The sequence below is a fragment of the Mytilus galloprovincialis genome, chromosome 4 (genome assembly GCF_965363235.1).
Source record: "Mytilus galloprovincialis chromosome 4, xbMytGall1.hap1.1, whole genome shotgun sequence".
Classification (NCBI taxonomy): domain Eukaryota; kingdom Metazoa; phylum Mollusca; class Bivalvia; order Mytilida; family Mytilidae; genus Mytilus; species Mytilus galloprovincialis.
In genome coordinates this window covers 101,360,176-101,373,638 of record NC_134841.1, presented here as the reverse complement: position 1 = coordinate 101,373,638, position 13,463 = coordinate 101,360,176, and the positions used below count along the sequence as shown (strand labels likewise).

General features: G+C 34.3%; 1 protein-coding gene across 1 annotated transcript in view; it reads right to left on the bottom strand.

The window, feature by feature from the left end:
* Positions 1-13,463, bottom strand: part of LOC143073631 (macrophage mannose receptor 1-like) — a 52,468-nt gene that overhangs the window by 15,461 nt on the left and 23,544 nt on the right. Inside the window, exons 4-5 of the mRNA XM_076249313.1 lie at positions 1,013-1,140; positions 339-523 (exon numbers count right to left, since the gene is read on the bottom strand). Of these exons, the coding sequence (XP_076105428.1) occupies positions 339-523; positions 1,013-1,140 (313 nt within the window). The remainder of the gene's footprint in view (positions 1-338; positions 524-1,012; positions 1,141-13,463) is intronic.

The window sequence follows — 13,463 nt, the reverse complement described above, 5'->3', positions numbered from 1 at the left end:
ATATGTATTTTACTTACTTCTGTAGTAGCTAAATAATCTAATGGGATTTAGGACAGGTTATTTTAAACGTAAATCTATTATCATAATTGAAGTTTTGTATTACAATTACGTTCTCTTTCAATATTACAACAGATGCCGCAAACAAACATGATTTTTTATTTTATGTGGAATAACGTAATAGAAACCCGTGTTTTCGTGTGATGCTTAATTTTATTTAAAACAATGGATGACAAAATTTATATAACCTGTTTATTGTGCAGTTATCAAAACACATGCAGTAACAAAACGAATTTGAAAGTCATAATAGGTTTGATTGTATAACAAGTTTAATTACATACTACGTCATCAGGTGAATCTACTGTCATCAAATGAGCAGCTGTTGTTATTCCGGCTGGAACAGGCATAGCTGCGCATGCCCGCTGAGCATCCGCAAAAGACAAAAGTTGTGTTCCATTTGTTGTGTCACTGAAGAAGAAGCAACCGTTGTCGTCTGTAAGCATCCAATTTTCTGGACACCCAGTATCTAAAATATTAATTGATATTTAATTGACCTTGGATGTCATTCTGTTTTCGTGTGTGTCTTTCAAGACCGATACTATGAATGCTGACCCTGAATTGATGTATCATGTAATGTGTGTTGTTCATTAACATCGACTAGTTTACTAGTATATGAGTTTCTCTTCGTTACAAATGATTTGTTGCCCCCAAACGTTATCATCAAATAAACCTTAAGCACATTATAGGTCTCTTTGGTTGTGTAGTTATCTCTTTGACACATTCCCCATTTCCATTCTTATTTTTTTCATATAAATAGAAGCACGTTAATTAGTATGTGGAACCTGATAAATTTAGAAATCACTTTGTCCTCTCTGCATATGCGTAACATTTTATACTTGTCCGACAAAAGTATACACATCTACCATATCCCCAAAAATGAAGAATCCGATTTTACATTTTCAAATAGCACAGAGTAAATATCTTTAGCTTTTTAGTGCCATTATATTGTACTTGCCTGCAGTGTTGTCTATTTCACAGATGTAGCCCAGTCGTCTACTGCATCCAAGATTAACAAACTTTCCCTGAACATTCATAGCTCCGCATGATTCAGATGTCTCAGCTGTTGGATACGCTTCCCATGGACTGTAAATAACAAGATATAGAAATACTAGGACTGTAAATAGCAAGATATAGTGTATCTTTGATTCTCATGGACTGTAAATAACAAGATAGAGAAATACTAGGATTATCATGGACTGTAAATAGCAAGATATATAATTACTATGATTCACAAGGACTGTTAGTAGCAAGATATAGAATTACTAGGATTTCTATGGACCGAAAATAACAAGATATAGAATTACTAGGATTCTTATGGACTGTAATTAACAACATCTAGAAATACTAGGATTCTTATTGACTGTAATTAACAAGATCTAGAAATACTAGGATTCTCATGGACTGCAAATAGCAAGATATAGTGCAACTATTATTTCGATGGACGGTAAATTACATGATATAGAGTTACTTTGATTCCCATGGACCGCAGATAACAAGATACACTAGTAGTTATTATGCTCCCATTGTCTACAGATACCAAGATACACTAGTAGTTAGTATGCTCCCATTGTCTACAGATAACAAGATACACTAGTAGTTATTATGCTCCCATTGTCTACAGATAACAAGATACACTAGTAGTTATTATGCTCCATTGTCTACAGATAACAAGATACACTAGTAGTTATTATGCTCCCATTGTCTACAGGTAACAAGATACACTAGTAGTTATTATGCTCCTATCGTCTACAGATAACAAGATATTGAGTTTTTTTACTTCACATGGACTGTAAATGATAAGGTGTAGAATACCTTTGCTTCCTATGGACTGTTGATAACAATAAATAGAGTTCATATGCTTCTCAAGTACTGTAAATACCTATCTATAGTATTACTATACGTCTCGGTTGTATGTAGCTATGAATCCCTCAACAAGCCGATTAAAAACGCTAGTTACCTACCGGTGGTTGTTCACAATTTCCTCCAATGGATGGAAAAATTAACACTTAGTTGCTTATATGAATTCAAAGTCGATGAAGTATAATTCAAAAACTAATACGATTCATTTAGTACATTGTTGGAAAATGTTTATGCTTGTATGAAATTGGTAAGAGTTGAAACTTTCTCTAGCATTGTGTGGGTTGCCTTCATATGTCCATATCAATATCTTGTTGAAAGCTTACACCATAACTATGACACTGATGATTATACTATTAATTTCACTGATAATCAAAATCATAATGAACGAGACGTCAGCAGAGAAAACATAAACTGAAAAAAAAATTCAAGAACCAAATCGAGTTCCTCAAAAATTGCTATCATTAAGTGACACAGGGATAGATTAGTTTTATAACATTGCAAAAGTACATGGTTGCTATGTTGAACGGATAAAAAAGGTATAACAAAATTACCCCAAGGTAAAAATAAGTTCATAAAAACCGAAGTATTTTTTTTGTATGCATGGTCTATCCTACAAACAAATTGAGATCATTTAAATGATACTATGGAGTTACGATTTGGACTTTATAACATGAACGAAAGTTATCGCTTGGAAGCAAGATTGCGAAGAACATATAAGTATTGTTCAGAGATTTGAAGCAAGCAATAGAAGTTTTGCCGTATCAGTGAATGAAATGCTAGTAAAATGTTTTGTAAAACTGTTTACGAAGTTAATGACAAGCACAGGAAAAAAGCAAGAACACAAATCTTCATAGAATGCAGCGACGTGCACGTTTTTCACACTGCAGTTACTGTAGAAAGAAGACTGACTGTCATACAGTCGATAGATAGTGTGAAAAGGCAAAAGAGGTTGAGAAGATGTGAACAAGGAATAATGGAAAGCTGGTATGGTTGTTAACTGTCAACCGTTATAACAGAAGAAAGTTTCAGAAACATTAAGGCCGATAGCAGACTTTTTCTACGCCCAATGAAATAGATTTGAAATCGCAAAAAAAAAAAAGTAAATGTGTTTTGAACTGTATTCATGACTTAAGAGACCATCATAACGGCGAAACATTAATTAAGGGCATATGATACAGTTACAGAGGAGGTAATGACGTTGCTAACGTAAAATGTTATTTTCGCGACGTCAAAGAGTGACTTATGGGAAAAGATGCAGTTTACGACTGATTTTAATCATTCAAACTGATTTAACTTGAAAACGAGTTCATGTACCCCTCTTTTTTAAAATGACATTTTGTTTGATTACGTAAGAAGATTATTTGTACCTATTTTCATGAAAACGTAAATAGTGCAATTTTTTTTTAAAGTTGATAAATATACAGCAAAAAATGACGTTTTTTTCTACATTCATGAACAATTGATAAATTTGAGTTATTTCTTAACAAAAAAATTACACTTTATTTAATTATCGCTATTTAGTCCAATCTGGGAAAAACAGTAATACACTGTATGTACAACTTTCTGTTTGGGTCATGCGACTGAAAATAAAGGTTTTTTACTAGAGAGCTGAGGGAGGAAAAAATTTAGAAAGCGATCATCAAGAAACTTTAATAGTTAATAATCCACTATTTTTCGAAATTGAAAATTGAAGTAAAAAATTATTTTGTTTTAAGTATTTACAATAAGTTAAAACGGGTCTCATTAAAAAGTATTGTGCATGGTGAATTGTTTCAACGGCCCCCAGATAGCTTCAACTGGATGAAAAAGTTGTGTAATTTTAGAATTCATCCAGTATGGAATAAATAGCGATTAGGTGTATTGACATCCACGAAAAAATATAGGAAGTAAGATACATGTAACTCCCCTTTAGGTTTTGATAAATATTGGATATGACATTAAGAAGTTATAAAACTGTATTCTTTGAATATGTTTCTAGCGTAACATGCACGCTTAGTACTGCTTTTTATACGTCCGTCAAAGACGGGACCTATTATGGTATACAAATGTCAGGTGTCCGTCTGTCTGTCCAGCGTAAACATGTGGCACCGTAACTTGAGAACGACTTATCCAAATTTCATGAAACTTAATATAGTTGTTTCTTATGATGGTCACATGATCTGTATACTTTTTGGTGAAAATAAGATTAAAACTTTTTGAGTTACGGCACATTGTAACTTAAACAGGGGGGTGTTTTTTTCACATGTCACACCGTATCTCAAAAACAATTCTTGATTATGGCTTAAAACTTTAAACACTTCTTAGTTACATTAATCTAAATATCTGTATACTTTTTGGTGATGATTCAAAATTTCATATTTGAGTTATTAAGTATTTATCATGTTTTTTCCAAGTCCGGATCCATAATTAGTTTCAAAAACCGGAAGTGTGCCATTTGGCCACAGACCACAATTAATTTCTCTATCATTTCTTTAGAACATTTTGTATCATTAAAAAAATTGCACCATGCACTTTTGTCAAATTTTGTGTGTGTCTTATGTATAGCACTAGTCCAAAAATATATCCAAAATTCAGAAAGATTGAAGCAATCACTTTTACAAATTTAGCCAATATACATCCATACCCCTATGGACAAGTCAAGAGATGTTCCGAAAACTGTAAATATGACCTTTTTGCACTTGGCCTAATCACTCATTCCATATCAAAATGAGTTTAAATACAACATCCAAAAAATTATTTTACCTCTCATCTTTCATTTCCACCCAATAAAATCTAAGAAATGAGTGGGGAAGGGAAAGAAAAAAAATAAGGAAAAATACACTCTAATTAAAAGGAACTACATTCGTAAGCGGGGTCATTAATTGTGGTCTTGGGCCATTTGCAATGTTTTTGAAGCACCTGCTGTGCAAATTTCTTGGATTTTAATCTATTTGGAATACCTTTTGACATTAATAAAATGTTTTACTGGCTTTCTATGCAAGAGGAAGCAAGGGAGAAAAAATATTATGTCATTTATCAGAAGCCTGTGTCAAAAACAGGGTCGGTTGATAATTATTATTGTTTTTTTTTATTTGAAAGATCCAATAAAAAAGTTAGGGTCGGGGCTAAAAAACAGGGTCGGTCAGGTTACCTGAAACACAGATTTTTTTTTCTCGGCCCAAGGAGAGTTGTTAAAATAATGTGAATACACAGAACCCCCATCCAATTACAGTTATTTTTGGAAAACAAATAGTGTGATTTGTCAAATTCAGCTGATTTTTTAATCGTCTTGAAAAAAGTGTACATTTTATGAGGGGGGATAATCCCGAGCTTAAAAACACCCGATCCTGGAGTCCGGATAAAGGTCCTATCCCCCCTCTTTTATTGTCATGTCTAAGAATTACTCTTTAATCTTCATTTGGCAAGAATACTTCAATAAGATACCCCCATACATGTATATGGACAGATCATATGTTATCCTCTGTCATTTGAAATTTTAAATAACTCCTGTATGTGACATTTAGTGGAAGTCATTCAACCATATCATTTTGACAAACAATTCAATCAACACCTTTATTAATTAGTCCTTTGTTGTCGATAGCTGTAAATTGCAATCAGCTGATAATTGATTTTCTGTCAAAATCTTAATGAGGTCAAGGTGAATTCCGAGTATTGTCTGATAAGTTAAAGTCTGAGAAACTCGAAAAAAGTAAATAAACAAGAAGGAGGAAAATAAATCTTTCTATATATTTCTTTCGCCAAATTCTTAAGCAAATGACGAATTTTCATCGCCACAAGTATTATTTTTTCGCAAATTGGGAAAAATGGCGACGGCCAGCGGAAACCCTGTGTGAGGACACCCTATAAAGCTTGTGCTCGTGTTGTGCTAAAACATTTTTAGTATGCTGAAAAATACCAACATTAGAAAAATAAACAAATAATTGATATTGTAAAATATCATTGGTTGAAGAGCCAATGATTTACATACATGTATATACATAAATATATCAACCATAAAATAAAACTGAATTAATTTACACCACAACTGTTGGAAAAAACCTTTATGTCTATCATGTATATAACTTATCTCATTCTAGTCCATTCAACTGACAGAATCAGTGTAAATTTCATGAATTCTTTAATATCATTATACATATATAATCATGGACTATTCTTTTATATAGCAATATCTGTTAGCCATTTAGAGGTCTTTTGCATTTAAAGTTCAGTTTAAGTGGGCTTATTTTGGGAAAACGAAGTCAATTTCCAGATCATAGTTTACATTTTCTTTATATTTTGCTGTGTCAAGATAACCTCAATATCAAGGACAATATATAGACCCAAAAACCGTTTATCACATTCTACACATGAGATTTTAGCAGGAAAGACTGTGATTGGAGTATTTAACCATTGCAACTTTTTAATTTGATCTCCTCCACTAATTGAAGTAGAATATTTAATGAAGGTGTGTCCACAATTTAGAATATGTTTATATATGTACAAAAATGATGTTGAACCTGTTTTATAAATTGAAAAGGTTACATTTTCCCCCTTATTTCAAAATCTAAGCTTGAACCTCTGCGTTCTTACAAAGTTGCCCCCTGCCGGGAATCTGGTTGTAACATGTACAACAATCAAAGATCAACCCACACTAAACTGAATGTAATTGAAAGACATCTAGAGGTTGATATCAGAGGCAGATTTAGGGGGGGGGGTGCTGCTTTTTGAGACAAAATTTGGTTGCTTATATAGGGAATCACTGAATCATGACTTGAGCGAGCCCCCTCTTAGGTCAGTCAGTGGGCCCCCACTTAAAAAAATTTCTGGATCCGCCACTGGATATACAGTATCTAACAGAAGATGAAAAAGGGAACAATACGGTGAATTTTAGAGATTTATATTATTTCATGTACATGCATTTGAAATATATCAGATATATTGTTTGATTTTTTTTAGTTCTAAGTTCCAAGGTGACCTAGCTTCCATTTTAGAAATCGGATTTAAATGCTAGTCTATCAGAGGGATTTTTCCTTTTAATTGGTTGTAGATATGGAATCTTATTTTACCATGAAGTCAGATTTGAAAATGACTTTGGGAATGAAGATGTTGTAAAGACTGAATGTCAGTTTTAGTCTTATATACAAACATGTATGTACTTTATAATTTTAGTCTTGCATGTATATAATTATGTGTACAATACATATATCACTGATTCAGTGGCAATGGTAAATAGACACTGACAAGTCTTAGATCTATAATATTTTATAGTTTTGAATGTTTTGTCCATTGACTAAAACTAGGTGGAGGTTTGTGTGTTCTTATTTCCAACAGAGGTACACTCAACATATATCAATATGTGCATTAAGCAAATTGATAGTTGCTAGATACGGAATGATTATACAACAAGAAAGTTTTAACCTGTGTATATATATACTTAAAATATGTTAAAAAAAATCATGTCTTTTTCAGGACTTCCGAATCCAACCATGTAGTATGGAATGTCGTTGAGATGTGGTTTTGGTCAATGGATGTTAATGAAGGACCAGTAGTACAAAGTATATCACTGGATTTAGCTCTTTGTCTAAGTGTATTATTAAAGTACTTTGCTTTGAGCTCAGTTCATTGTTATGCAATTCATTCTTTGTGAAATAAAGATTTGACAGAAGACTCTCATGTACAAGGATTTGTCAAAGTACATTGTAGTACCACCTCTATTTACAATGTAAGTATTAGGGAGATAAAAGCATTCTATTTTGATTTGAACCAAACATATTATATAAAAAAAGAACAAATTTACCCAAGAATGCTACTCCCACTACTAGCAATATGATGCTAGGTTGTTTTAATACATCTGTAGACTTTACTGCCTACTTATGACTCAGTCCTGAGTGTAAATGGTCCTTCAACTATGTGGGGAAAAATTATAAGGCCTATCTAGGCTTATCAATTTTGAAACTATATTTCATTGTACATATTTGAAATTTTTATACAACCACAGAAATTTTTGCAGTTGAAATACATGTAGGTATCCTGTCGTCGTCTTCCCAAGACGGATGGTTTCCAGATAATAACTTCAGTATAAGTAAAAAGGAAGCCATTAAATTATAACATAATATTTATAATCATAAAAGGAAGCTTGGGATTGTTTTGGGGCGGTTATATATATATAGTCCCTAAGGTTTATGAATAAGGGTTCCAAAGGTGTCCAAAACAAGCATTAATCTTGTGTCAGTACAAAAAGTTGTGTATAAGTATTTCAATCGTTTTGAAACTGTACAAAAATGTACCATAATATTTAATACCATAAGTAGAAGTTTGGGGTCTATTTTGTGGGTTATGGGGCAAACAGTCGAGGAATTGAGGGCCAAAAACAAACATTTTTGTAGATTCAAGGCAATAAATTGGAGTTATCTTTCTTTGTCCAGAATGGTTGTTGAATTAATATTACCTAAAACCATTGCTTTATGAAATCTTCTTTGAAAATTGGAGTTATCTGTCTCTGTCCAGAAAAGTAGTTGAATCGACTTAAAATAATGCTATATATGTATACAATATACAATGCAAAATTCACTTTACTACCAACTGATAAATTTAAGCAGTCTTTAATAGCCATTCAGTGATTACAAGCACTTTGATTATCATTCTAGGGTTATCCCCTTTCACAAATGGAAAAATTTCTCAAGTTTGTCTCAACTAAATTTAGTGAAATGTGTATACAAATGCTTATTACCGGTACCTCTAAACTTGGTTTAAGTTCAATTTTTAGCAGCTTCACTTTTACAGTTCTTGATTTATGTACCTTTATAACGTTATATGCTAGCGGAGGCATCATCACCATGACTGTATGACATTTACACTTTAATACTTTATGATGTATTAAAATGAGTAGTTGAATAATTACTGTTGCAAACTCCATTAAAAATTTTAAATCATTTTTATACAACCGCAAAAATTGAAAACTTTTTGGTTGTACATTGGTATCACGTTGGCATCATCGTCTTCATCCAAAGACATTCGGTTTTCGCACTCTAACTTCAGTAAAAGTAAAATGGAAATATATGAAATTTAGACACAAGATTTATGACCATGAAAGGAAGGGTGGGATTGATTTGGGGTATTTTGGTCTCAACAGTTTAGGAATAAGGGGCCAAATTAGCATTGTTCTTGGTTTTTGCTCTATAACTTAAGTTGGTTAACAGAAATCTATGATATTTTAACATAAGGTCTATGGCCACATAAGGAGGGTTGGGATAGATTTTGGTAATTTTAGTTCCAACAGTGTAGGATTTAGGGGCCAAAAAAACAGGCCCCAAATAAGCATTTTTCTTGGTTTTTGAACAATAACTTTAGTATAAGTTAATTGAAATCTATAAAGGTTTATGACCACAAAAGGTAGGTTTGGATTAATTTTGGTCCCAAGGAATAAGGGGCCAAAATTAAACTTTGTTTGATTTCATCAAAAAAATGAAATACGGTATTGTGCTTCTTTGATATGCCAAATCTAACCATGTCCAAATTCTTAATTTTAGGTCCTGTTTTCTAATTGGTCTACATTAAAGTCCAAAGGGTCCAAAATTAAAATAAGCTTGATTTTAATAAAAATTGAATTCTTGGGGTTCTTTGATATGGTGAGTCTTAACATGTACTTAGATTTTTGATTATGGGCCCAGTTTTCATGTTGGTCCAAATCGGGGTCAAAAATTATTATACTAACTGAGTATTGTGCAATAGCAAGAAATTTTCAATTGCGCAGTATTCTGCAATAGCATGAAATCTTCAATTGCACAGTATTGTTCAATACCAAGAAATTTTCAATTGCACAGTATTGCACAATAGCAAGAAATCTCCAATTGCACAGTATTGTGCAATAGCAAGAAATTTTTAATTGCACAGTATTGCACAATAGCAAGAAATATTCAATTGCACAGGATTGTCCCTTTTTCAAATTGGTTTACATTAAGATCCAAAGGGTCAAAAATTGAACTTTGTTTCATTTCAACAAAAATTGAATTCTTAGGATTCAAACGCATTGATCTCAGGAATTTCTTCACTGTCGTTCCCTCAATAACTGCATTAAACAGTTTCTAATCATTATTCATTCGAAACCATTTTATTATACCAATGTCTCACACACAACATATTATAGTATACTGTTGTCTATTAGTCCATCATCCACACTTCAGACAATAACTAGAAAACACTTCCCCCTACTTTCAAGAAAATTTGTTGAAATGTTTATATCTATTGACATAAGCTCCACATCGATTTTATAAATTTTAGAATTTTCATTATCATGTTATGAAGAGAGATTTTATCCTTAAAAAAGAGAGAATTTTCCAATTTTGAACAATAACACAAAAATGCATCCATCACCTTTAATTAAACTTTGGTGAATTGTTTACACCATTGACCTAAGGTCCCTTTTGATTGTAATAAATTTCAGATTATACATTTCTGTGTTATGAATTTTTATATATGCTAAAAAAAAGAAGGGATTTTATAGTTTTTGGACACCTTTAAGTGCAGGAGTTTCTGGCTACATTGAAAACCCATTGGAGGCCTTCAGCTGTTGTCTACTCTATGGTTGGGTTGTTGTCACCTTGACACTTTCCTCATTTCCCATCTCAATTATTCACATAAACACTTCCACATCATTTTATAAAACTTGGGTGAATTGTCTATGTCTGTTGACTTCAGCTACATTCCAAAATTTAAAACAAGATTAACAACTACAGGTCCCCAAATAGCCTTCAACAATGACAAAAGCTCATACAACACAGTCAGCTATAAAAGACCTTAAAATGACAAATATAAAACAACTGAAATGAGAAAACAAATAGACTAATAATTGTACAAAACAAAATAGTTCAACCTTTAAGCAAGCTTAAAAGGAATCAAGACATATCATGCGCTTACAGTGCAGCTATTTATTAACAAACTCCATATTCAAACACTCAAACAACTAATTCACAGAGAGGGGTGGAAGTTGAAGCCCCCCCTTTTTTTTATCAGTCAATGCATTTGAATGAAGACATGTACACATCAACTCAATTTGTTAATACACATTTCCAGTCTAGCTTTCAATACATTTGTAACGACCTTTAACCCCACTGACAATTTGCGTCTGTGTCCATACTTGTTTCTTAACAAAAAAAATCATAACTTTATAAGATACTTATATAAAAGAGAAATTACAAATAATTTAACAAAATAAAAAAAACAGATTGTGTTTATCTTTTAAAACAAAAAAGTTATGCATTTCTTTCGGAAGGAAAATACGTCCACAAATCCGAATATGAGCAAATATCTGAAATTTCGACCTCATTTTACTCAAAAAGTAGCACATGAAGGTATATTTTTTATTACATATTTGATTTAATCTCATAATAAATAGTCTATATGGAAATTTTTATCAAAATGTAAATACGGGATCAAAACTGTATCGTATGCCCTAATACTGCAGTCCCACGATCGCACTACGATCTGTGAAAAAAATGCAAATTTTGAAGATCGTAGTTCGATCGTGTAGATCGCAGTAAGGTCGTAATACGATCGTGGTGAGGTCTTCAAGATCGTGATGAGCGTGGCCAACTTTGAACATTTTCAAAACAATCGTGGTGCGGTCGTGGCGAAATCAGGTCGTAATAGAAGCGTAGTGAGAGCGCAGTAAGGTCGTGGTAAGATCGCAAAGGTCGCTGTACCATCGTAGCGAGAGCGTAGCGAAAACGCGATTCACTTCGGAGAGACTGCGCTACGATCTCACAGCGACGTTACAATGACCTCACTACGACCATCACGTTCTCACCGCGACCCATCTACGCTGCCACTACGACTTTGCCACGTTTACACGACGCTGTTCAAGACCATAGTACGATTCTAGCACGCCTATGCCGTCCTCATCACGCTCTTCTTACGACCGGACTACGTTCATACTACGACCATCATGCTCGTTGTCATTTTCACATGAAATATAAAAAAAACTCTCCAGTTTTTCGTTTGTCTGTATGTAATTTGGACCTCTTGTCCATTTTCTCCAACGGCTCAACCATGCTTGACACATCTGTGTCATCCCTGCTATCGCTCACTAAAACATCGTCATTTGAATTTAATGGACCAGCAAAAGGTTGTGATTCAGGTTGGATTGTTCGATCCGACATCTCTACTAGATCAGGATTCGTTACTATCAGAGCTCCCTATGCCTCTACATCTACGTCTACCACCATGCCCACGTGTTCTGGTAGATTTTGGTGGCATGAATGTGTTGTTTCCAACGTTTCTACATATTAATCAGAAATATACATGTAAGGAACGGAACAGTATCTATATGGAACACGATGTTGACGTTATTGCTGAGAACGTAGTACGGTCGCGATATGAACGTAACTTGTAATCGTGGTGAGAACGTGCTATACTAGTAATCGCAGTAGAAGCGTGGTAAGATCGTGTTGCAATCGGATAACTCGTGGATGGTCGTAGTGAGAACGTCACGAGCGTAGTAAGATCATGCTAATCGCAGAAAAAGCGTGATAAGAACGTGGTATAATCGTAGCGGGATCGTTGTAGAAGCGTAATGAGGACGTAGTATCATCGTGAAATCAACGAAAATATACCTTTTCATGCCGCTCATACCGCGACCTCACCACGATCTGAATTTATTTTAGATCGCGGTGAGCGTGGTGCGATCGTGGTCTAGTGTGACTGGGGCTAAAATCTTATACCGCAGTCCCACTAGGCCACGATCGCACTACGATCTGTAAAAAAAATGCAAATTTTGATGATCGTAGTGCGATCGTGTAGATCGCAGTAAGGTCGTATAACGGTCGTGGTAACATGCTCAAAACAATCGTGGTGCGGTCGTGGCGAAATCAGGTCGTAGTAGAAGCGTAGTGATAGCGTAGTGTGATCGTGCTAAGATCGCAAAGGTCGCTGTACCATCGTAGCGAGAGCGTAATGAAAGCGTAATTTGATTCGGAGAAACTGTGCTGCGATCTCACAGCGATGATATTACGACCTCACTACGACCATGACGTTCTCACTGCGAACCAACTACGCTTCCACTACGAATATGCCACGTTCACACCACGCTGTTGAAGATCATAGTACGATTCTAGCACGCCCATGCCGTCCTCATCACGCTCTTCCTACGACCTGACTGCGTTCATAATACGACCATCATGCTCTTTATCATTGTCACATAAAATGTACAAAAGCTCTCCAGGTTTTGTTTGTCTGTATGTAATTTGGACCTCTTATCCTTTTCTCTAACGGCTCGACCATGCTTGATACATCTGTGTCATCCCTGCTATCGTTCACTAACACATCGTCATTTGAGCTTGATGGACAAGCAATAGGTTGTGATTCAGACTGGATTGGCCGGTCCGACATCTCTGCTGAATCAGGATTCGTTACTATCAAAGCTCCCTCGGCCTCTATCACCCCACAACCACTTCCAAGTGTTCATGTACATTTTGGTGGCATGACATGTTGTTTCCGCGAAATCTACGTATTAATCAGAAATAGAAAAAATGGAATCGTATTGATATATAACATGATGTTAACTTTATTGC